General features: G+C 41.2%; 1 protein-coding gene across 7 annotated transcripts in view; it reads left to right on the forward strand.

Moving 5' to 3' along the window:
- Positions 1-26,076, forward strand: part of QKI (QKI, KH domain containing RNA binding) — a 332,733-nt gene that overhangs the window by 222,061 nt on the left and 84,596 nt on the right. For 6 of the 7 annotated variants that reach the window (XR_012655572.1, XR_004371961.2, XM_032767744.2 and 3 more), the window contains one exon: positions 20,743-20,886. The exons of the other annotated variant lie outside the window; for it this stretch is intronic. Coding sequence is in view for 4 of the 6 variants with exons in the window: in XM_032767744.2 (XP_032623635.1) it covers positions 20,743-20,886 (144 nt within the window). In the remaining 2 variants the exon portion in view is untranslated. The remainder of the gene's footprint in view (positions 1-20,742; positions 20,887-26,076) is intronic. 7 annotated transcript variants of the gene reach the window in all.

The following is a 26,076-nucleotide window of genomic DNA, read 5'->3' on the forward strand; positions in this document are numbered from 1 at the left end:
TAACCACTTCTATCCCTGCCTGTGCCGACTGAGGTCCAAAGTTGGGAGCTCATTTGGAAGTACAATTCAGCTCTTTGGGAACAAAATTGATTTAGAAGAAAAACTAAGAGAAATGGAAATTGATTTCCTCAAGAATTCAGATGGGCCATAAAGGCACAATTCTGCAATCATGAAAGAGGACAAATTTTGGCTAATTAGAAGTGTGTGTGTGTGTGTGTGTGTGAGAGAGAGAGAGAGAGAGATACAGATATACAAATAGAACAAAAGGGGCAGTAGATCACAACTTTGTAATGTATATAGATTGCTAAGTATAGAAAATTGATAAGAGAAGCTAAAAACATCATTGAAAATCAATAAACTGGCTGATAAGGACAATGAGGATTTCAGGTACATTAGCAAAAAAGTATTAAGAATGATATAGGCTTATTACTAGGTAGTGATGATAAAATTGTTGTTGATGCAGAAAAGCAGAACAGATATTTCTGTTGTGGATTTGGAAAGAAGCGGGATGATGTAATTGTATCCCATAAGGATTATGAACTTCTTTCCAGTCCATTAGTAACTGTGAGGAGGATGTCAAACATCAACTAGGGGAAAACATTTCTAAATCAGCAGTTCTGGTGCCTTGCACCCAATAGTTCAGTGAGATCTGTGTCCTGCTGCTGTTCACTTTTAATCTTGAAATATCAAGAGAAATTCCAGGAGACTGGAAGTTTGTTAATGTTGTGCCAGTGTTCAAAAAGGACAAGTAAGATGACCTTGGGTGGTGGTATGCAATCTGGATCAAAATAATGGAAGAGCTGATGTGAGATTCAATTAATAAAGAATTAATGGATGGGGATATAACTAATGCAAGTCAACATGCTTTTATGCACAGTGGGCCTTGTCAAAGAAACCTGAATTAATTCTGTGAGATTGCAAGCTAGCTTGATAAAGATAACTGTATTGCTGTAATTTAGACTTTTTAAAGGTGATTGATTAGTTTCACATGACATCATTTTTTTTAAAAACTGTACAATATCAGTAGAGCATATATTAAGTGAATGAGGAGCTGGGCTCGTTGACAGATCTCAACAAGTAGTCATGAATGGGCATTCATCATCCAATAGGGATGTTTCTAATGGGGGCAGGGACTGATACTAAGTCAGGTTCTATTCAGTAGATTTCTTATCGATGATCTGCCAGTAGAGAGAAAATCATTACTAATAGCATTTGTAGATCTCACAAAGATTGGTGGAGTGGTATAAAAATGACAGGAGAGTCGTATATAGCAATCAGGGTCACTAAGTAAGTTCAGCCCATTCAAACAAAATGTGTTTTAATACAGCCAGATACACAGGCATACATCTCTCCCTGTTCCTCTGACAGCAGAGGAATGGGGAGACTCAGGAAACTTGATTTCCATTCTAGGCTCTGAAGAGGAGTGTGCTCTTTGGGTGGACTCTTTTGCTCGTTTTCCCCCCAACTTGATCCCATTCTGCCCCTTCCAGTCCAACCTTGCCCTGCCTTCCCAGCATTGTGTCCTATTCTCATTAGCCTCACTTAGCCAGTCCCAGTCTACACTCCTCAGGCTTTGATTCCAGTCTCCTTGTTCATCCAGTCCTAGTCTCCCCCTCTCCACATCCTTTCCCAGAGTCTTTGTCCACCCATTCTCAGTACACCTCACCTGCCCCCACCAACTTCTTGGTCTTCTTCCATACTAATTCCTAGTCTTAGTGTCTTTGTCCAGCCAGTCCCAGTCAAACCCCTCTACCCCCCCCCCCGCCCCCCAACTCCTTGCTCTATTTCAGTGTTCTCCCTCCTTGTTTCTAGTAATCTTAAGTTTCCCTGTCCAGTTCCCAGTTTCCACAGGCCCAAGCTGCACAGCTGGTACATTCCAGTAGTGCCGAGTCTCAAACTCATGGGTGGTCCCCCCTGGACCGGCATGGAGTGTATTCTGGGGGCGAGTGAGATGCTTTAGAAAAAAACTCACAGTGCACATTTTACCCACAGCAATGAATAACTAACAACAGTGATTCCTCCAGACATTCCAGGTTCTCAGATGGAGTTGTGCATTTTGGCAGATTTCTGTTAAGCTTGCATAGCATTATATGAAGTCGTTGCCCTCTGTACTTAATACATTTGCTACAACACAGTGTGCACGTTTAATTATAAGCGTGGACCACAATTGCAGTTTTGCTTTTTCTCTTAGTACAGTGGATCATTGGCTTATTCATGCAACAGAAAAAAAAATTCCTCCAGAGAAGAAAAGAAACCAAAACTGATTCAAGTGAAGCACCACAGCATATATCTGTATATGTACTTGTGTGGTGTGGGAAGGCGTCAACTACTGCAGACACAAAGAAGTGGGCCACAATTAAATAATTTTGAGAACCACTTCAATAGTGTAAATGTGCAGAGGTCATCATGAAGACCTCGGTTATGTAAGAAAACCTTCATTTCTTAATGGTTATACCATTTTCTCATTTTTGATAATGGATCCCCATCATGTCATTTGTCTCAGAGTACTTGATTTAGTCCAGGGGGTCTCAAACTGGGGGTGGGGAGGTCATTACATGTTGCGAGCTGTCAACTTCCACCCCAAACCCTGCTTGCCTCCAGCATTTATAATGGTGTTAAATATATTAAAAAAGGTGTTTAATTTATTGTGGAGGGAGTTGCACTCAGAGGCTTGCGATGTGAAAGGGGTTGCCAGAGACCCACTGATTTAGTTCTTTATTGGAATGTCAATATCTAAAGTTATCTTTATGGCATGCATCAGGGATGGAGAAAGGAGTCTCATGCCAATAATTTACACTAACAATTACTTTCATGTGGATTAATCTCAGTGGTTGTGAAAGTCTATTTTAGGATTAGAGTAAAGGGTAAGAACCAGGAGAGGCTGGATTGATGGCTAGATATACAGTTTTCCAAATGTTTTCAGTCTCTTTCGACTTGGGACTCAGTCACCTTTTTTTATTTTATTTTTTTTTATTTTTTTGTCATGAACTCTCATTCTCACATTGGATTGTGGTCACAGCAGGAAAGAACAGTGGAGAAACTGCTCTGGGATTAGCTGTGGGTCATATATTGCTCAGACTGCACATAAAGCACATATGAGTAAAATGAGATTTTTGTTGTCACTGAGCACAATTGTTCTTTAAGACTGACTGTGTTTTTGCATTTGGTGCTATTGTGTAGAACAGTGGGAACAATGTTATTTGGATAAAAATGAGGGGGGGCATATTGAGCTGATTGAGGAATTGGTCAAGTGGTGTTGACCTGGAGTCCACAAGAATCTTGGAGCGTTCCTTCATTTTTTTTCCCTAGGTAATTTAAGTTGAGCATACAGTGACCAAATTTGCTAAAAATATGAAATTAGGCACGACAACCAGCAATGGCTAGGAAAAGTGGAAATGCAGCAGGAACTACAGCAACTAGAGAAATAGATGAAATCAATATAGTTGTGGTAAACAAAGGTAAATCCAAGGAGATCTCTTGGATGGATGGGTGTGTGTGTGTGTGTATATATATCTCCAATAATGCATTGGTGTACCTTAGAAATACCTTGGAGATATCTGTGGTAGGAGATGGTATTCAGAAAATTGTACTTGACCATAAAAAATCAGTCAGCAGCAAAAAAGTATGTATAAAGATTACACCGAAGACCAAAGAGATAATCCATTCTGTCTACGTGCATAGTTGCAGTGGTATATTTAGTACCAGTTGCAGAGCTGGGTAAAATGTTGGAGCAAAACTTTTTTTAAAAAAATTTTTCGGTGAAAAATGCAGATTGAGCAACATCAAAACGTTTTGTGAATGCATGTCAGTTTTGCCAAATTATTCATATCAGAGGGAGGGGGAGTTGAAAAAGCTGAAATGTTTGGTTTTGAAATGTTGAAAACTTTTTTTTTTTTTTTTTTTTTTTTATATATCTTATTGGTTCACTGAAAATTTCAAAGTATATAGAACACTCGGGATCCAGACTTATGTTAGGTATTTATATGGCACCCATCACTGTAGTATCTGAGCACGTCACAAGTGTTAATGTATTTACTCTCGCAACTCTCCCATGAGGTAGGGTAGTGCTGTTATCCTCATTTTACAGATGTGAAATTGAGGCACAGGGAGGATAAATGAATTGGCCAAGGTCAGACAAGAAGTCTCTGCCAGAGCAGGGAATTGACTTCAGGTCTCCTAAATCCAAGGCTAATGCCCTAATCTTGTAATGAAAGGCATAATCTCAAAACAAATGTTTAAATTATTGAGCATTTAGGTTGGTCCAGGAAGTTAGAAACAAGTGGCCATGGGAACACTTCAGATATTTCATATTTTTAAAACAAGATTATTGTTTTAAAGATTTTTTTTTAAAAGCCAGATTTTTTTTCCTATAGGAAAATCCCATTTGAAAGAGACTTATTTTCTTTAAAGCTGTGTAAGTGTCTTATGCACAGAATTCCATTGCAAATTGCACGTGGAACTGGTGACCAAGTTGTGGAAGTGTCCCTGGGTGAGAGCCTCACCCATGCTCCAGACCCTTCATGCCATGTAAAAGGCTGGAGCAGCATAAAGGGGCATCTGTTGCAGGAGTTGTGAAAGACAGCCATAATACCAAGATAAATGTTATATGTACAATAAGCTACAACATTTCCCCCCCCTAACCAGGAATAGTGCAACCAGTCCCTGCTTTAATGTTTTAGTGTTGTTTCCCAGCAGCTTTCTGTATGTGAACTTTCACCATTAGGAGCTCAGGAGGGGTGAAAGCCTTTGTTAATTTGCCTGACTCAAAATGCACAATTAAAGCCATGTATCAGCAAGGGGTTAGGACGATCAGTGTGTTCTGATGCTTCATGTTGTGGAATTACTGCTGTTGTTCAAATAGATACTATAATTAGTAAATTATTTCAAACCTTTTTTCTTCAGATGGCCGTCACAATGCTTTTATCTTGAAAAAAATTTTAAACTCTGGGTTTTTGCTGTTTAGCTAATGCTTTTTTCAGTTATATGCATCCTACTTTTAAAATACCAGATAAAGTTTTTTGAAATGTTAATGTCAGTAGTGTATCAGTATTTGAATAAAATATTAAATGCTGGTCACAGTTTTGTTACAATCCTGTCCAGGTTTTTATTTTTATTTTCTTTTTACTCAACTGTTCAAATTTGTGGCAATAATGGAAATAGAAACCTATTATAATAGTCTTCCATATTATGTTTAAGCAACTGTTAATACTTTAACAGATTAGTGAGTTCTGTTCAGTTATCTCAGACAGATTACCAGTGTAGTAAATTAACCATTTTTAATGGAATTTGCTCGAAATCATGTCTTCTGAAGCATTGTTCTAGAGAATGCTACAGGTTTTGTGATGTTGGTTCCTCAGATGATGACGATTATCTGGCAACATGAATTTTGCTCCCTGGGGACTATATCTTTGGTACTTTAATGTTTGTTTTAGAAATCTATTTTGCTTGCCAAGTATAACAGATTTTATTACTGTATTTTATTCTAGCGCACCAGTTCAGTACTAGTTCCATAAACGTATTCCCTTGTGAACACTGTTCTTTAGTGCTTAGAGTACCTAAAATATTTCCATTGTGTAGCTTAAACCAACAGATATTGGGTGTGTTCTGCCCCTTTTCCTTCAGGCAGATGAAACCAATTATAGTGAAAAATTTTGGACTTTGCCCATCTCTTCTCTTTCAAACGTGCTCACCATGTGTTCCCTTTCCACTGCTGGCCTGGGAAATCAAGGGTCTGCAGAGAAAGGAGGTAAGAGAGAGATTTTTTAGAATGTGTGTCACTGTGGATCCAACTATAGATGTGTATACACACAAGACCAGAGTGTTTTGACTAGCAGTGTCCATCAGGGCTACTCGTGCCCCCTGTGCCTCCTTGTGATCCTGTAAAAAGGACATAAAAGGGCCATGACCGTCTATCTGACAGCCCATGGCAGAGACATGGAATCTGACAAGTATCCAAACCATTAGTTCTTAGTTCAGACTAAACTTCTTACTATAAGGTGGATGCACAACTGGTTGAAAGACCATCATCTGAATAGTTATCAGTGGTTTGCTGTCAACTGAGAGGATACATGTAGGGGTCCCACAAGGTCAGTCTTGGGTGCCGTACTAGACAATATTTTCATTAATGACTTAAATAATGGAGTGAAGAGTGTGCTTATAAAATTTGCAGGTGATGCGGAGCTGGGAGGAGTTACAAGGACTTTGGAGGACAGGATTAGAATTCAAAACAACTTTGACAAATTGGAGAACTGGTCTGAAATCATCAAGATGAAATTCAGGAAAGAGAAGTGCAAAGTACTTCCCTTAGGAAGGAAAAATCACACGCACAACTGCAAGAGGGCGGAATAACTGGCTAGGTGGTGGTACTGCTGAAAAGAATTTGGCAATTATAATAGATCGTAAATTGAATACAAGTAACCAATATGATGCAGCTGAGAAGGAGGTAATTGTCCCTCTATACCAGGGGTCAGCAACCTTTCAGAAGTGGTGGGCCTAGTCTTCATTTATTCACTTTGATTTAAGATTTTGTGTGCTAGTAATACATTTTAATGTTTTTAGAAGGTCTCTTTCTATAAGTCTATAATATATAACTAAACTATTGTTGTATATAAAGTAAATAAAGTTTTTAAAATGTTTAAGAAGCTACATTTAAAATTAAATTAAAATGCAGATCTTCCCTGACTGGTGGCCAGGACCTGGGCAGCGTGAGTGCCACTGAAAATCAGCTCATGTGCTGCCTTCGGCACACGTGCCATAGGTTGGCTACCCCTGCTCTATACTCTTCACTGAGGCCTTAGGTCCAATTTTGGGCACCCCATTTTAAGAAAGATGTAAACAGATTGGATAGAGTCTAGAGGAGAGAAACAAAAATGATAAAAGGTTTAGAAAAGTTGACCCATGAAGAAAGTGTTTTTGTTTTTGTTCTTTTTAATTGACATCTTTAGTCTTGAGAAAAGACTTCTTGGGATAAGAGGCACCTGCTAGGTCTTCAGATATGTTATGAGTAGTTATAAAGAGGATGTGATAAGTTGATCTCTGTCCACTGAAGGCAGGAAATAATGGTCTTAATCTTCAGCAAGGGAGATTTGGTTAGGTACTAGGAAAAACTTTTTAACTCTAAGGGTAATTGAGCTCTGGGAGGTTGTGAACTCTCTATAGTGTTTTTTAAAAACAAACCATTTGGACAAACAGCTGCTAGGGATGATCTTAGGTTTCTTGGTCCTGCTTCAGCACAGAGGGCTGGACTTGATGACTTCTTGAGGTCCCTACCAATCCTACATTTCTAAGATTCTGTTCTTCATAATCTTCAGAACCAGCTTTTGATTTCATCTTTCCACTGCTGTTACCTAACTTTAGCTATATGGACCAAAGTTTAGTGGCCGGGGAAACACCCTCCCCCACCCTGCCCCGGCTCCTCAAAATGATGGGCTCGACATCTGAGGGCTTTAAGCAGTCATTCTGTAATGAACTAATCCCCTGCTCCCAATGGACAGAGGTTTGAATACTTCTGCACTCGCCCCAACCTAAATTTCTTAGTCATATCAGCCATACGAGAGAAGTTCACATTGACCAAAAGCATCCTTAAGGACAAACACCACAAATGCCTTGATCAGTTTGGGAGGAAGTTGTACACCTCAACTTTGCTGCAATTGCAGCTCAGGCCCAGCTGGCCAAATATGACACTTGTTTTTTTTATAAAAAAAAAACAAAAAAAAAAACAAAAAAAAAAAAACTTTGCTTGCTCCCTCATGACAGCAGAGAACTACTGAAGGACATTGTCATAAACAGATAGCTACGGGTTAATGTTTCTTTTACTGTGAAGGGTTAACAAAGGGAACCAAACACCTGGCCAGAGGACCAATCAGGAAACTGGATTTTTAAAAGCTCAGGGAGGGAATGTTTGGGTGTGTGTCCCTTTGTGTGTGTCTTTTTGTCTGTCTCTCGGCTATGAGAGGGATCTTTCTATCTTCAAGCTTCTAATCTTCAGTTTCCAAGTTGTGGGTACAAAGGTAGAAAACATAGGCTTTATTGTTTTTTTTGCTATTTAGTTGTGTGCAGTGCTGGGATGTTTAAATTGTATTTCTTTTGAATAAGCTGTTATTCATATTTTTCTTTTAAGCAATTGACCCTGTGTCTGTTATCTTGATACAGAGAGCATTTTTATGTCTTTTCTTTCTTTTATATAAAAGCTTTTCTTTTTAAACCTGTTGGATTTTCTTTCTAAGTGGGCTCTGGGGATAGAAATCCCCCTGTGCCAGATTACGATCTGTCTCAGGGAAAGACTGGGAGGGGGAAAAAGGAGGGGGAAGGTAAATTGCCCTCTCTGTTTTGTAATTCAAGGGAATTTAAAGTACAGTAATCTTCCGGGATATACCCACGCAGGGGAAGCCTGGGAGTGAATAAAGAGAAGACAAGGGGAGGGGGGTTATTTCCCTTTGTGGTAAGATCGGGCATCTGAGCTTGGGTCCCCCAGGAAGGTTTTGGGGAGACCAGAAGTGAGCCAAACACTGGAAATTTTTGGCTGTGGCAGCGCTATCAGATCCAAGGTGGTAAGTAAGCTTGGAGGTTTCATGCAGGCACCCACATTTTGGACTCTAAGGTTCAGAATTTGGAATTTATGCTTATGATAGACATAATGAAGGAAGGCCAGTTGGTGACCAAAATCACCTTGCAGGCAGTGATATAGGTCTCAGACACCACAGCTGGCAGCCATGATGAGCATGTGTAGAGCATTGTGACTCCAGATATCTCACAAGATGCAGGCCATCAGCAACTGAGGTAGCCAGGAGTGCTGTATTTTATCTGTTTATCTAAGATTCTATGTAAGGTTTTAACTAAAAGTTAGTGAAACATTTGAGTTCAATCTTGAATTTTTTTAAGAAGTCGAATTTTAAACAGATGCCCGTTGGCTTCTGATTGTACTTCTTAATTTGATTTCTGATATTAAATGAAAAATGTACTCCCATTATTACCTGTTCTTTTACTTTTTAGTCATCCAATCTTTTCATCAATTTGGTCTTGCAATGAGAGTTACGTCATTGATCAGTTTTAGCTGAATGAAGATGTTGGGATAATGTATTAAATACTTAAAAGCCTAAATGTTTTGCCCTTTGTTTAAGTGTTATGGCTGGTAATGTGACTGGACAGAGGGTTTTTTTCAAGAAATCTAGGAAAAACGCATAGCACAGGTAATCATTTGTTCATAGTATAGACCATATCTTAATTTAAAAAAAAAAAAAAAAAAAAAAAAAAGTCTTGTGGACCACCACCTCTCCCATTTTGATCGCACAGGTCATTTCTCTTCTCATTCTCAATTATACAGCATCCTTCTGGCAACTATATACATTGCTTATGTGTAAAATAATATTGGGAAAGTATGACTTTATATTACAGTGTAGAGGTGCGGACTCACCCCTGCGGCACCTCCTGCTGGTGACTTCTGGGAATTAGCTTGATTTCCAGCCAGGAGCGTCCTCTGCAGGCCAGTGATCCACTACCGCTTGGCCCCCATGTCCCTTTCTGGACTCCGGTGCCCTTTTATCTGGGGTGCTGCCTGCTGGCAGTAACCCCTTTCTCTCAGGGTCTCCCCTTCCCAGGGGAACCCCACCCACTGTCCCCACCTTGCCTCAGTATAAGGCTACTGCCAGTTATCGTCTAGCCCCCATGCCCTAGGGCAGACCGCAGTATCAGCCTACTCATCACTGGCAAGGTTAGATTTGGACCAGCTGCTTTGGCCTACCCCTGGGCTTCCCTCTACAACCCCCAGTACCTGTTGGCCTTATGCTAGGTTGCAGCCTTGGGCTTTCCAGGCTGGAGCTCCCCAGCTCCTCTGCCTTTCCCCAGCCCTGCTCCACTCAGGTACCCTGTCTCTAGCTCCCTCTACAGGCAGAGGGAGACTGTTGAGCTCCTGGCTCCCACCTTCTTTATACAGGCCAGCTGTGGCCTGGTTGGGGCATAGCCCAGCTTAGCAGCTCCCAGCCACAACCTTCCCCCAGAGCTGTTTTAAGCCCTTCAAGGCAGGAGCAGGGTAACTACCCTGCTACACACAGGTTAGCACCTGAAAGTGAGAAGAGACATCTTTGTTTCACCAATAGATTTCCTGCACACAACAGTTTATGAACCCTCATAAGAAACTAAATGAAGTGACAGTTTTATACAAGGTCTTTGTAACACATTGCTTTTAAGCATCGGAGCTTGGTTGCAGGCACCCTGAGTAACTTAAACCCTTTGAGTTTTATTCCTGTCTTTAACTTTGCGTAGCTTATTTTCCTATTTCATTATATAGCTGTCTAAAGCAGTTAAAATACAAAGAAACTTTAGAAAGAATGAATTTTTTTACTACCTGATCTGTAGTCCTTAGTGGCAAGATATATTTATAAAATAGAGAGAAGAGCTTCAGCAAGTCCATTATTCTGTCTAGTAACACTGAAGATAGTGAATATGCCCATGCAAAACTGAGTAAGAGCAGTCACAACGTTGGGCTAAATTTAGGATGCTGAAACTTCTGCCAAATTAAAAGAATGGAGTAAAATTTTTGCCTGCCAGTTCATATAACTCTTAAATGTGGTTTAATTTAGCAGACAAAATAGTTTGGTTGTAATTAAGCTTTTCTAAGACTATTTTTCCACAAGGTTGTGTCACAAATCATTTTATTCAGTAGTAATTTTCTGTATCTTCTACTTCAGGGATCAGCAATCTTTGGCACGTGGCTTGCCCCAGTAAGCACCGTGGCAGGCCGGACCAGTTTGTTTATCTGCCACATTGGCAGGTTCAGCTGATCGCGGCTCCTACTGGCCGCTGTTCAGCAGTCCAGGCCAATGGAGGCTGCAGGAAGGTCGGCCAGCACATCCCTCGTCCTGAGCCGCTTCCCGCAGCCCCCATTGACCTGGAGCGGCGAACTGCAGCCAGTGGGAGCCGCAATCAGCCGAACCTGCTGACGCGGCAGGTAAACAAATCAGCCCAGCCCACCACGGTGTTTACCCTGGCGAGCTGCGTGCCAAAGGTTGCCGATTCCTGTTCTACTTCTTACCACTTCTCATATATAATTTAGCAAAACTAGTCGTGAATACAGTGAGATTCAGGCTAAAATACTACTTTTTTATTTTGAATACGTTTATCTGAAAATTTATTTTTCAGAACATTCTTTTTATTCAGTTTTTTTCTGCTCAGAATAAAAAAACTCTTTACTCCACATGGTTATTCTGGCTGCTTTGTCAACAAATGTATTTGGCTCAACAGTAATTGTTCAAATCTCTTGTATAAAAGTAACACTGAGAAGTATTAATTCAAAACACTCAAGTGGCAGTGGCCCTGCCAGCCTGGCTAAATTGCTCACTTAAGGCAGCTGGAACTTGTAATTCTTATATTCTGTCTCCTCTGCAACCCACTCCTAACCATTCTTTTGTCACTTTGCCTTTCCTCTTTTCCCTATCTCCTAAATTAAGTTAAAATAATAATAATAAAAACTATATTGGTAACTTTAAGTCAGCTTCCTCAATGAAACTTAAATTTCCAAGCTGCTCAGTCTCCACTTACTTTTTATGGCAGCCCTGGTACAGGAGACAATTTCTGAGATTTACTGCTTGAAGAGGACTGGTATATTTTAAGTAAAGATATGATTGAATTGGGAGCAGATTTGTCTCCCAAATAAGCTTCTTCCAAATTTGGGAGAGGGACAAGAGAGAATAGGGGGATTGCAGCTCTAAACTGTTGCTTCCTGCTGTCCCGTGTCCCACCCCCTCCCCCCCCCCATGATCCTAGCTGCTAAGTCCACATATTACATAGGACTGGAAGGGACTTCCTGGCTCAATGAGTCTTGTCCTGTGCTGGCAATCCTGACACACAATCTCATTAATAAATTTATCAAACTCCAATTTAAAACTAGTTAGGTGGTTTGCCTCCACTGGTCATACTGGGATGCTGGTCCAGAACCTCACTCTGATGGTTAGATATCTCCTTCTAATGTCCAGCCTAAATGTATTCAGGACCAGTTAATACTCATTTGTTCTTGTGCCAACATTGTCCCTTTCCCTATTTTCTCCTAACTTTTCTCTAGTAATAATTTTACAAAGGAGGAGAATGTATTGCATAGCTCCCTTCTCCTTCTCCAAAACTTTGTTTTTAAGTATTTTGTTTAAGGTAAAGGTATCATAGCAGTAAACCACTCCAAAGTATCATCAGTAGGCTATTAGTACACTTGTCCTCTGATTGAAGGAAAAGAGCAGAAAAGGAAATCTGTGCCATTTGCCTAGTAATATACATCCTTTTGCGTCTTACTGATATATTGTTGTATGATTGTGATACTACAGGGGTGTGACAGGGCATTTAGACTGTGGTTAAGGACAGTCTAATTCCATATTCCACTACAGTAAATAACATGGAGCTGACTACAAGAAATAATGAATCTAGAATACATCTAAGACTATCGTGTTACATATGGCACCTTTTAAATCCTAGTGATGTAGCAGAATTATAATTTATCTACAAAGTAGTTAATGTTTTCAGTATTAGTTTTATGGTTCTCATTAAATTCAAAGTATTTAATAAATACCAAGTAACAAAGACAGACCACCTCATCTGCAGACAAGAGAATTAATTTTTTCTCTAGTTGTTAATTACTTATTTAAAAGTTATAGATCAGCTCTGTAAGTCTATCAAGAGTGTTGTGCTTTCCACTGCTGACAGATTGGAACTTTCATAAAGAGACTATATTGCTTCCCCTCAGTTGAGCACTACTCTATTTAGCAGCATTGCACCAGATCAGTTTCCATTCTTAGACTCTATCTTTCTGTATTTTATTTATTTACACTATGAACAGAGGTGGTTCAGATTGCATGCAGACAATCCCCTCTGCAGAAACATCAGTTCATTTAGCATGTCCCTCCTACTCCAGGACACCTTTCCTTGTCATTGTCCCTCTTGGACTACAACCGATCTTTTGATAGTCCTCTAAGGGCTCCAGATGTTGTCTCTGACCCGTCCTCACCAATAATCCACACAGTTACAGTGAAATGCTCCTCTTCCTGGTGATTTATGAACTTCTAGTGCAAAAGTAAAAGCAAGCAGTAGATTATCATACTATTCTCTGCTGGTTTAACAATGTTAATCTGATTTCTCATAATAGGATTTTAAAAATATGGTTCAGATTGGTTCCTGTTAAGGTTCTGTTTGTTTCCATCTTTATAAAAGAAAATTTAACTTTCTCTTGCTTAAGATAATCTTTTAAAGTTGAATCTGAATTGTGTAAATGGTAATTTACTCTGAGATGAAAGCCAAGGTACCACAGTATTGACCGTGATATAGTGAGTGGGCCAAATACGCCTCAAATGTCCTTTGGTATATTCTTCTGTAGCAGATTAAATTATTGCAGAGAGCATATAGTGAATCTTCTGAGCTTTTGATGTCAGACTGTACTCCTGTAAATGAAAGTTATTTTTCTCTTCTCTCAGCTCCTGAAATTCATATAAGTAATCTTCCAATCAGTATTATTTAAAATGTTACTTAACATTTGTGTAAAAATAGAGGTTTAAATGGTACAATTCCTGAGAATCTCAATAGCTGATACAGTACATGTGAGGAGAAATATTTTATTTATTGATACACTTTATTTTCATGTATATCTTCCCATTTCTCCAATATAACAAATCATAGACTCATAGAAATGTAAGACTGTTAATTGACAGCTGAACACTTCTCACTTTTGCAGTGGAGTTTTTAAAATGCGAATGTGGCGGCTGACTCTTTGACCAAATATAGAATCATAAAATTCAGACCTGGAAGGGACCTCTGTAGGTCAACTAATTCAGTCCCCAGCACTGAGGCAGGACTAAGGATTATCTAGACCAGTGGCAGCCAACCTGTGGCCCATCAGGGTAATCTTATTGCAGGCCACGAGACATTTTGCTGATGTTCACCGTCCACAGGCTCAGCCCTCCGCAGCTCCCAGTGGCCACGGTTTGTCATTCCCAGCCAATGGGAGCTGCCGGAAGCAAGTGTGCCTAGCCCGTTCTTGGTCTTTCTGTTGCTTCTTGTGTTTGTGTAAAATGTTTTGTTGTCCTTAGCTACCTTAATTTCATTTTTGGCTTTTCTAATTTTGTCCCCACATGGTTGTAGTGTGTTTAATGTTCATTCTTCATGATATGACCTAGTTTCCACTTTTTGTACTACTTTTTTGAGTTTCAGGTCATTTAACATCTCCTGGTTAAGCCAGTGGCTCTTGTATCGTACTTCCTATCTTTCTGACACATTGGGATAGTTTGCTCTTGTGCCCTTAATAAAGTTTCTTTAAAAACTGTCAACCCTCTTGAACTCTTTATTCCTTTAGACTTGCTTCCCACAGGATCCTATTGACCAAATCTGAGTTTGCTTAGGTCGGCCTTCTTGAAGATTTTTGTCTTTATTCTGCTGTTTTCCCTTCTGTTGTTCTTTGAAATCATGAACTCTGTCATTTCATGATCACTTTCACCCAAGCTGCCTTCCATCTTCAAATTCTCAACTAGTTCCTCTCTGTCAGAATCAAATCTCCCATAGTCGCGCTCTCTACCTTCTGTAAAAATAAATAAATAAATAAAATTGTTTCCAGTGCATTCCAAGTAATTGTTGGATAATCTGTGCCCTGCTGTATTATTTTCCCAACAGATGTCTGGATAGTTCAAGTCCTGTGGTTTGGATGATTTTGTTCTTTTAAAAGGAAAAAAAAGTCCTTATCCAACTCTTCTTCCTGGTTAGGTGGTCTGTAGTGGACACCTATATCACTTTTGGGGTTTTTTTACCTCTTTCATCCTTACCCACATACACTCAATAGGTCTGCCTCCCTCTTCTATTTCAACCTCAGTGCGCGTATATACATCTTTGATATACGAAGAACGCATCCTCCCTTTTTTCCCTGCCTGTCCTTCATGAACAAGCTGTACCATTCTATACTAATATTCCAGTTGTAAATTATCTCACCAAGTCTGTTATGCTGTCATAATTGTGATAATTATTAGTATTTCTAGTTCTTGTTTATTCCCCATATTTCTTGTATTAGTTTACACACATCTGATCATTTTATTTTTCCCTTGTGTTCCCTCTTGTCTCTCCTTTGTCCCTCCTATATCCCCTAGATACTTTTCCCTTATATTTTCTCGTGCTCTAATTTTTATTCACATCTGTTCCATAGAAACTTTTTTTTAATGGATTAAATATAAAATATTCCACACTATTTGTTAACTGTGGAATACTAAAGTCTTTATCATTTTAAATGACCTAGTAGTATATTTATTGATTAAAACTTGTATAAATAAGAAAAACAACTGGTTGAGAGTTGTTGGAAAGATTTAAAATAATTTGAGTTTAAAATGTCACCTCTGAAATCAACACAGACTGTCTTCCATTTCTTGAAATATTAATTACTGGTCTGCATTTTTTTGTTTTTTGAAAGGTAATGCTAAAAGCTTGTTCCACAGAATGGTCTGTTATGCCCAGTATGCTTTTAGATCAATTTAATTCCAGAATTGTTAAGAACTGCCTCTATATATACATGGTGGTACAAGATTTTTTTTCTGAATGTGTATCAATCTCTGTCTTTAATGAGACTTAATTCTTTTAGAGCTTTTAGCCATTTTTTTTAATGTCTTTTAAAATATTACCATATTCTAATATTGCTCAGGTAGAGCAAACTTTTTCTGTTCATTCTCCATTTAAGACAAAGATGTTAAGACTAACTCTTGTAATTCTAAGCAAGTAAATCAGTCCAGAGATAAACCTGGGTTTTATGTTCTGTTGCCTTCATTTTGGAAGAAAAATCCATATTTGTAAATACTTGAGATCAAGAGAAGATTGCCTTACTTCGCTTTTCTTGAGAGCAATTAATATGGGGTGGCTACTATAGCGTTCCTCAAAATTGCTGAGTTTTTCGGGTGATGGTGCCTATGTGTATTCCATACCGGTGGTGAATACCCATCTGCCACCTCCTGCCTGGATCCAATCGCACCACCAGCACAGAACAAATCCAAGTCAGATGTTCATAAGTGCTCACATAGCCATTGCAGCAAGTCCCTGTTGCAGACTGCAGTGAAGTACAGCATTTTCTCCCCAAACCATGCCAGGTCATGCCTCCCCACTTAAGCAGTCAGTGAGATGTACTCTGGACACCTGGGCTAGTCAAATCACTGCTCCAAGCTCGCACTTAGACCTGCCGGATCCACCCTCACCACTGCCCTTGGCACCACAGCCCCCTATCCTGGCGGATGCACCACTCCTCCTGGGCCAGAGACCACACCTGATGGTTGTGAGACTGACCGCACTGATGGTTCCACCGCTACCAGTGGTCTCTTTGGACTCCACAAATACTCAGCAGAGGAACCATCATTTTTCCCAGTGTCCAGGAGCAGCTCTGACTTCTGCACGTGACAGCTGCACCAGGCAGGGTGCGCTCTGGCACTACCACCTTGATACTTATACCTTTGGGGCCTGCAGTACCCCCAGGACCTGACTCCCATGGGCACACTGGCCACCACACGACCCATACCACCATCCATATCCACTGTCACAAACCTCACACCCTTCCATCTGAGCCCCTGTGCTGGAACCATCCATCTCAGATCCGGAAACAGATACTAAGCAGAAGCTAGTACTGCCAGCTACGTCATCCTCTCCTGACAATGTACCAATTCCCCCAGCCCTCTTGCCTCCTGATGATGGACAATACCAAGGACTGCTGCAGAGGGTAGTTCTGGACTTGGTCATACCTTTGGAGGAAGTCCTGGATGAACATCACCAGCTGCTAGACATCCTCTAGCCAAGGGTACCATCTCACGTTGCCCTGCCCATAAAAAACTATATCCTTCAACCTACGTGGGTACTCTGGCACACACCAGCTTCGTGCACCCCCACGCCTAAGAGAGCAGAATGCAGGTATTTTGTCCCAGGCAAGAGGGCTGACTTTCTCTTCTCCTCCCCCCCTCCCTCTTTGCAGGTAGTGAATGTGGAGACTGAACATATCTCCGGACCCCCAGATACAGCAGCCAAGCACCCTGACCTCCTAAGCCACAAGATTTACTCTGCAGCCCTGCAGTTCCGCATATCAGGCTACCAGACTCTGCTAGGTATGACTTTAATAACTGTGTCAAGATAGCAAAGTTCCTGGAGGATCTGTCACAGGACAAGCAACAGCTCTTCCAGACCCTGGTGGAGGAAGGCCATCTGATGGCCAAGGTTAGCCTCCAAGCTGCAGTGGATGCGTCATCCTGCTCTCCTGCCACAGGCATTGTCACGTGAAGAGACTCCTAGCTGCAATCCTCTGGCTGCCCCAGGGAGATCCAGACCACCATCCCAGACTTCCCCTTCAACAAGGAGAAGTTGTTCTCTTCGAAGAGCTGTTCTCTAAGTCTCGAGAGCGAGACTCCACTATCTCAGGATTTACACCCTGGCGCCCCACTGAAAACCACAGAGGTCACGCTTCTGTGCACCATACCAGCCCAATTACGCTCCATATCAGGAGTGTGTATGATGATGCCCTAGATCACAGCATCCGCAACCATCAGCCATTTCCTCTGCCATAACATGGAATCAACGATAGACCCAGTTTTGACATGTATTTGAAGAGCTGTGAGCCCCCCACATCACCATCCCCGGCCTCCTCTACTGCCTTTGGGGGCCATCTTGCCCTGTTCACCCACAACTGGGGCAAGATTACCATGGACTGTTGGGTACTGGAGATCATACTGCACGTTTAGTCTATCGAGTTCCTTACCTTCCCATCCTATTGGGGTCCCCTCCCGGGCATGTCCTGAGAATCTCTCGCATTGCAGCCTCCTTCAACACGAAGCTGATGCTGTCCTGATGAAAGGTGCAGTCGAACCCGTGCCTGACCCTTTCGTAGGGAACGAATTCTACTCCCCATACTATGGGTATGTCTACACTACCCGCTGGATTGGCAGGTAACGATCGATCTATCGGGGATTGATTTATCACGTGTAGTGTAGGCACGATAAATTGATCCCTGATAGCTCTCCCATCGACTGCTGAACTCCAGGTCTGCGAGAGGCAGAAGCAAAGTTGACGGGGGAGCTGCTGCGCGCTGAAAGGATGCAAAGTAAGTAATTTTAATTCAATCTTAAGATACATCAACTTCAGCTATGCTATTCTATTAGTGTAGACCAGGCCTTTCTCATCCAAAAAAAGGGAGGAGGTTTCCAGCCTTTACTCGATCTCCAGCTACTCAACACCTTCATCAGGAAGACCAAGTGCCATATGGTGACGCTTGCATTAATTATTCCCTCTCTTCCCCAGGGACCATTGTTTGCAGCCCTTGACATGAAAGACACGTACTTCCACATTGATATCCATCTGGCCCACCGTAGGTTGCTTCACTTCCATGTGGGTAACAACCACTACCAGTTCAGAGTTCTTCCTTTTGACACTGCAACAGCCCCAAGGGTATTTACCAAAGTCTTCTCAATTGTCATAGCCCAACTGTGTTCCCTTACTTAGATGTCTGGCTACTGGCGACATCAACCCTCACTGAAACTATGTCGACCGTCTTTGCTCTCTGCTTGCTCCTTGCCACTCTTGGCATCTGTATGAACGAGGAGAAATATGTGCTTGTCGTGACACAGGCAATCTATTTAATCGGGGCATGTCTGGATTCCATGGGAGCACAGGCCTTCCTCCCAGCAGACAGTTTCGCTGTCGTGACAGCCATCGTGGCAGCCCTACATAGCAATCCATGCACCAAAGTGCGCTGCTCCCTCTGCCACCTTGGCCACATGGTGGCCTGCACCCATGGGGCGCTGCATGCCCACTTGCACGTGTACTTTCTGGAATTGTGGCTCCTTTCTGTCTGCAGACTCCATCGTCCACCTTGACACCATCCTGTTTGTCCCATGCCCCATCCAGGCCTCCCTAGCTTGGTGGACTAATTCTGCCAAAGTGCTACTAGGAACCCACTTCACCACTCCCACCCCCACACCCACCATCTGCATGGATGCCTCCCTAGCCCATTGGGGTGCCCCCCTGGACAGACATGCTGCCCGACGGGTTTGGACACAGTGCAAAGCATGCTTGCACATCAATATTCTGGAGCTGCGATCAGTCCACTTAACCTGTCATGCGTTCCTGCCCGTCATCTGAGCCCAACTCATTCAGCTCCTCTCTGACAATACCATTGTAGTGGCATAACATAAACATACATAAACAGACAAGAGGGCACCGGGTCCCAGTCACTGTGTGGTGATTGTGTCCACCTTTGGAACTGGTGTATACACTACAATGTGTCACTCCACGTGGTGTACCTCCCGGGGGCACTGAACCTTCTGGCACACGCGCTAAGCTGGACCTGGTTCCTCAATCAGGAGTAGGAACAATACAACCCTACTCTTCACCCTATCTGCAGTGTTTGGGGCACCCCTCTTTGCCACTTGCAAAAACTGTAAGTGCCCACTCTACTGCTCCCAGGAGGTCAGGGGGCATGATTCGCAAGGAGATGTTCTCCTCTTTCCATGGTGGAGTGGTCTCTGCTATGCCTTTCTCCCTGTTCCTGCCCCCCCTCCAAATCCTGTGCAAGATCCACCACAACCAGGCCACAGTCATGGCAGTTCTAGTTTTTAGATCTGCTCAGACTCTGCCTGCCACCCAATCAGTCTCCCCACTCTGCCAGACCTCTTCACCCAGGACCAAGGCTGAGTTTGGCACCCCAACTGAGGCCCACTTCTACTGACAGCCTGATTTTTGGATGGGGCTCACACATAGACAATGCCTGCTCGAAATCAGTTTGTCACATACTTATGCACAACAAGGAAGATTCCACGCAGGCGTGCTACGCAGTAAAGTGGAAGCATTTCACCTACTAGGTGTAACGTATCTGTCTCCTCCTTAAGGACATCTCCATCCCCACCATCCTGGACTGCCTCTTAGAACCACTCCTTCTGCTGCAGACTGGGCTTGCCAGCGGTAACAGGGTGACTGAAGGAGTGTTGCCCTGCATAGCCTCTTATAATCCCACCTGGAACATGAGGCAGCATATGATGCACATACAGGTCAACCAACACTGTTACTGAAAATTTCTAGCATGCGCATCCACATTTGAAATACAAATAGAGATGATGCATCTCGAAGGACCTTTAGTTACAGGTACCTAAGTAATCTCTTATTTAACCAACAATGTGCTTCATCTGTTTAGGCACTGCTCTCTGGGGCCATCGAAGAATTCAAGGTTTTTTTTGTCCCCATCCTGCTCTTTCTCTATTCCACATGCTGGAGGAAGGGGTTACTTGTTCTAAAAGAAGTTTTATTCATTGCAGTGTTTTTTTTTTAAAGCCTTATTCACTTTTTGCTGTTATCTTAAATGAAAGATAAGCTCTGAACAGGAGTTATATTAGTAGTCAACTGGAAATTTTGTAGTTACATACCCATGCTCCCCCATTCATGTTAACTTTTTTAAAATTGTTTGAAAATTGTAAGTAAATTTTAGTACCATCTTGGGTTAGGGTGGTTTATTTAAAAAAAAACAAAAACAAAAAAAAACTACATTTATTCAGTTCTCAGATCTGCTCAGACTTTCCGCCCACCACTCAATCCATCTCCTCACTCTGGAAACTCTTGTCATGAGTTGTAAGGCACCAGACGTTGTGTTGGTCGTTTTTTGTTTGGCTTTTTTAAAGACAAAAAAATTGATAAAGATTTTATGAATATACAGTAGCCAAGGAAATTGAATAATTTTCATGCGCCTTTGATTGAATTTAATTTATTTATTTATTTTAGGAGGAACAAAACAGAGGCAAGCCCAACTGGGAACACCTGAATGAAGATTTACATGTACTAATCACTGTGGAAGATGCTCAAAACAGAGCAGAAATCAAATTGAAGAGGGCTGTTGAAGAAGTGAAAAAATTATTGGTACCTGCAGTAAGTAATTACATTCGGATCTCTCCAAATTTTGAGCTGTGACTTCTAAAATACAGATTCCAAGTAACATTCCAGTAGTAAGAATAAGGCTGCAGTACAGAAAACCGGAGTTTACAAACATAGCTGTGAAAAATATATTTTGTAGTGCCCTGTTTTCTTAAAATTTAATTGGGATAGGTGGGGTGGAATTAGCCCTTGCAATAAACAGGATTAGTTTTTTTCAGAGAGATTTTGATCTCTTTGTATGTGACGTGATAAATGGAAATCTGATTCCATTAAGGGAATGCTAAGTAAAGTGTGCTGGAAGAAAATGTGATATGCTTTCATGTGTGTCTCTTCTATGAGAAGATTGAGTTTACTACTTTTAAGGGACAATAGTAACTTTTCACCAAGTAATCACTCCATATCTCATCTCTGTCCTCCTCAAAGAAAACCTGCACAACACCTTCAAAAGGCAAGCTCAGGAACTTAAATTCATAGCTCTTCTAGACACTAAAAAACATGGACTCAGTGGAGACATTGATTTTTATGGCTCATTCTAATAAATTTTAAGGAACAGGAGGGAAACTGAATTTTAGAATTAACAGGCTTTGTATGTATGAATATTGTTTATTTCACTTAGATTTCATACCTTTAATGTTGAACTCCCTATAGTTATATAAGTTCACAATTGTTTTACTATTAGGACTCAGTGGTTTTAGAAGGAACCCCAAACAGATGTTTAGCCTGGAAATGCAAAATGAGTTGACTATTATTAAAGACAGAATGTGGATCACAGTATTAGATATAAGATGACCTAGGTAAATCACAAAAGAAATAAGAGATGAATTTGCTCCTTATTTTTAGCCAAGCATAACTTGTGGGCAATGAATGAGTTATTTAGGCATACAATGAGCTATTGAAGTAACTGACTAATTTTCTTCCATGGTGGTGGGTAACACTTTTTTAGTTTTAAGTCTTAGTATTTCTATTATATAACATTATTTTTGGTTGTTTGTAGCTGTGTTAAATACTAGCTCCAAATTACTACTTAAATGAGAACAGTTTTCATAAAAATGTCTTCAATGCTTAATTGTCTATTTTAAGTTGTAAGAATACAGTCAACTTTTACATAACTTCCTATGGTCTTCCACTTCCAAGTGATTGTACATAAAATATTTTTTCCTATTTTTAGTCAACAAGTACCTGTAAAAGCTATCCCTTCTTATTCCAAAATGGTCTAATATTTTACTACTAAACAAAAATATGTCATTTATCTGTGTAACTAAGGCTTAAGTTGGGAGGGTCACAGATCTCAAAGACCGTCTACACTGCAATTAAACAGCTCCGAGACTGACCTAGTTTGCATGAGCCAGCCACAGGTTTTTAATGGCAATGTAAACATACTTAAGTGTTCATGTAGGCATGCCCCCTAAGCCTTGTGATGACATTTAGTATGTGATACATCACAACTTGAGAAAATACTGTTGAGCTCCTTTCCCCAATGAATGTGGCGCATAAGCCATCACATTCTGCAGAAATTGACATTTCTCCTTTTTTAATTAAAATTCTAGCACTTAAGGTTGTAAAGTTAGTCTCACAAATGTGAAGCAAAACTCAGCTGATGTCTTATTGTTTTCCTGCATCTGCACAGGATGAGCCAGCCCTAGTGCTTCTACTTATGGTCAGAGCTTTGTCAGGTATCAGTGGAATAAAATTAACAAGATTCCAATTAATTTCTCTGCTACTATTCAAAGCCCTGTGGGCAGCCATCATGAAACTAGCAAGAACTGTGTGAACTTCATACTGCAGCTTGGAAAAACTGAGACAAATCAGAGGCAGATACTAGAGTTATTCGAGGGAAGCTCAAACACCCAGAAAGTATGTGTGTGATGTGGGAGAGAGCAGGGTGAATGTAAAATAGCTTAGAGAGGTATGGTGTACTAGAGACTTGTCTGCAGGGAGCAGCCATTAGTCTCTAGAGATGTTGGAGGAGATGGCTAGAGGGGAGTGGAACTTCACAGTTATCAGTTTGCAAGCTACAGGATTCTCTTCCCACCCACTCCCCCGCGCCCCCCCTCCCAAAAGTGGAGGCTGCCCCAACCCCCCAAGTCAGCGTCTTGAGATAGCACAAAGGTAGAAATTCTAGCAGTCTTCCTGTTCCCAACAATTGGGGGTGACCTTTTCATTGCCCTTGGACCTTGTTAGTCCAATAATTTTCTCTTGAATCTACCTTTAGGTGGTTGGTTTAGTCCAAGAGTTCTTGACCTGTTGAACAAATTTCTTAATGCACCCTACTGAAGTTTATTTCTTTTAACAGTTCCGGAGCCTGTGCAGCGTAGTGTGTGTATCTGCATAGTTAGTAGTTACTGGTTAACTTTCAACCACTTTTCTTACTATGTTGTTAATGTCTCTGACCTAGCTAATGAGGAGTTTATGAATTACTGTGGTATGTACTGGTCTTCGGTGCAATATCTGGATGTCGTGGTTATGTTAAAGATGGAATGGAAGCTTTACATCTGGAATTCCATGATTCCTCTGTTGTTTTTTATGTTAATTTGAAATATTCATATTTCAGTTTGCAGCTTTGTTGTATGTGTCTTAGACCTCACTATGACAATTTCCATTCTTTTCTTGAAATCTTAACTTTTTAATCTTCAGCTCTTGGTTTTCTGTGATTAACTATTTATGAAAGAGAACCAAATTTCTTGCATAGCTCAGCTTACTGTGTCTAGTGGTTCTCTGTATTTCTCTGTTAGTGTACCACATGGTCTCCAGATTCTATCAGCCAAGAAATTTGGAAATTTTTCTGTACTTTGGCTAAAACTAAAAACATAGTTGTGGAGACATCAATAAAAGAACTACGGGCTTGGCTACACTGGCACTTTACAGCACTGCAACTTTCTCGCTCGGGGGTGTGAAAAAACACCCCCCTGAGCGCAGCAAGTTACAGCGCTGTAAGGCACCAGTGTAAACAGTGCCCCAGTGCTGGGAGCACAGCTCCCAGTGCTGTAAGCTAATCCCCACGGGGAGGCGGAGTACGTGATGCACTGGGAGAGCTCTCTCCCAGCGCTGGCGCCGCGACCACACTTGCACTTGAAAGCGCTGCTGTGGGAGCGCTCCCGTGGCAGCACTTTTGAGTTTCGACTGTAGCCAAGCCCTGAAAGACATAAATTAAAACATCTCTGGATTTTGAGACATTTGATAAATACCATAGAGAGATCTATTACAAAGAAAATAGACTTAAACTTGAGCAGAGGTAAAGGAGAATTCAGTTTTGTTTTTTTAATTTTATTGTACTCCTACAGTCTCTCCAAGACGGAGACTTCTTATGCTCCATCAGTCTCAAGAATGTGTACCTTAATATCCCCACTTGCCTAGTTTAGTGGTATTCAAACAGGAGTATGTGTATCTCTGGGGGGTACACAGAGGTCTTCCAGATGCTACATCAACTCATTTAGATATTTGCCTGGTTTTACAACAGGCAACATAGAATATCAATACAAACGAAAATTTTATGCAGACAATGACTTGTTTACATTGGTCTATATGTTATGCCCTGAAATGTAAGTACAATATTTATATTCCAGTTGATTTATAATTATATGGTAAAAATGAGAAAGTAGGCAGTGTTTCACTAATAGTGTGCTGTGACACTTCTGAATTTTTGTCTGGTTTTGTAAGCAAGTAGTTTTTAAGTGTTTGGGGGGAGGGATAACTCAGTGGTTTGAGCATTGGCCTGCTAAACCCAGGGTTGTGAACTCAATCCTTGAGGGGGCAATTTAGGGATCTAGGGCACCAAAAAAAAAAAAGTGGGAGGGGGGCTGTCAGGGACAGTACTTGGTCCTGCAAGTGAAGGCAGGGGACTGGACATGATGACCTTTCAAGGTCCCTTCCAGTTCTATGAGATAGGTATATCTCCATATATTATTTATTATATGATATATATTAAGTGAGGTGAAACTTGGAGTACACAAGACACATCAGATTCCTGAAAAGGGCAGTAGTCTGGGAATGTTGAGAACCACTGGCCTAGCTTATGGGCAGTTCCTCCATTTTGTTCTTGAGGATTCTCATTTTCAATTCATCAGTCTGCCCTTTGGTGAAGAACCTGGGCTGAACAAAGACCAATGTCCTAGTGCCTTGGCAGCATATCTTTGCAGTTTATCTTCAGAGAGAGTATGCATACAGTTCAGGAACAGACTGATTCAGCAATCAGTTCCTCTCCTTGAGGAGTGGAGTCTGAACACCTACATACTTCAATTAATCTTTAAATTTGGCACCCCAAGATAGGTGTGTTTGCTACAACCAGTTCTGGCAAGTCTCCTTGATTCTGCTGTGAGTCCTTGGGCACACGAGTCATTTATCTGGAGCACAAAATTGGTGCTGCTACCCTCCTATTTTTCCTCGCAGGAGTGCTTTAGAAAGTCAGGAAGTACAAGGCCATCGTGAGCTTGCTTGCTCTTTGATGGCATCATCTCCACTGGTTTTCAGACCTCATGAATCCAGGAATGATGTGATGATGGTCTTTCCCTGAGATTCCCAAGCATCTCTCAGGGATTGATATTTCACTTCCAACCCAGCCTTCTTAAGCTAACAGCATGAAGACTGTACACACAATCACTTTCTAGAGGAAACACTCTGAGGTGGCAAAGTGAAAATTCCTTGCTGGTAATTCCCTTTGTTCTCTCTTCTGTCATCCTATACCCCATCTTCATTCCCTTTTGAAGAAAGATGCCACTGTCTCTGTATCTCTATTTACTGTACAACTTTGGAAGTATCTAACTGAAGAGGGATGGACTTGACTGTGGTTACTCCAAGCTAAGTTTCAAACATGATACATAAATATGACAGTTGCATAATGTTATCTACTACCAGACAACTTTAACAAGCATGACATCTGCTTAGTAATGGGGAAGCTTTAATGCCAAAGTTCAAGATGATGACAATGGAATGGAGAAAGCAGTGGGGAAGCACAGCCTTGGTTCCCAAAATCAGAATAGTGAAAGACTGAGAGAACTGTGCCTGACATTAGGGCCCATAATTGTGGAACGCTGTTAAAAAGTACCTGGGACTTCTCCAGACTGTGTCAGTAGGAACCAGATTGACTGTATGTATAGGAGGAAAATTTAGATAAATTCGCTAGAACATCAGAGCACACAGATGAACTGATATCAGAAATGACCACAGTTTATCTGTGGAAAGGCTGAA

The sequence above is a fragment of the Chelonoidis abingdonii genome, chromosome 3 (assembly GCF_003597395.2).
Source record: "Chelonoidis abingdonii isolate Lonesome George chromosome 3, CheloAbing_2.0, whole genome shotgun sequence".
Classification (NCBI taxonomy): domain Eukaryota; kingdom Metazoa; phylum Chordata; order Testudines; family Testudinidae; genus Chelonoidis; species Chelonoidis abingdonii.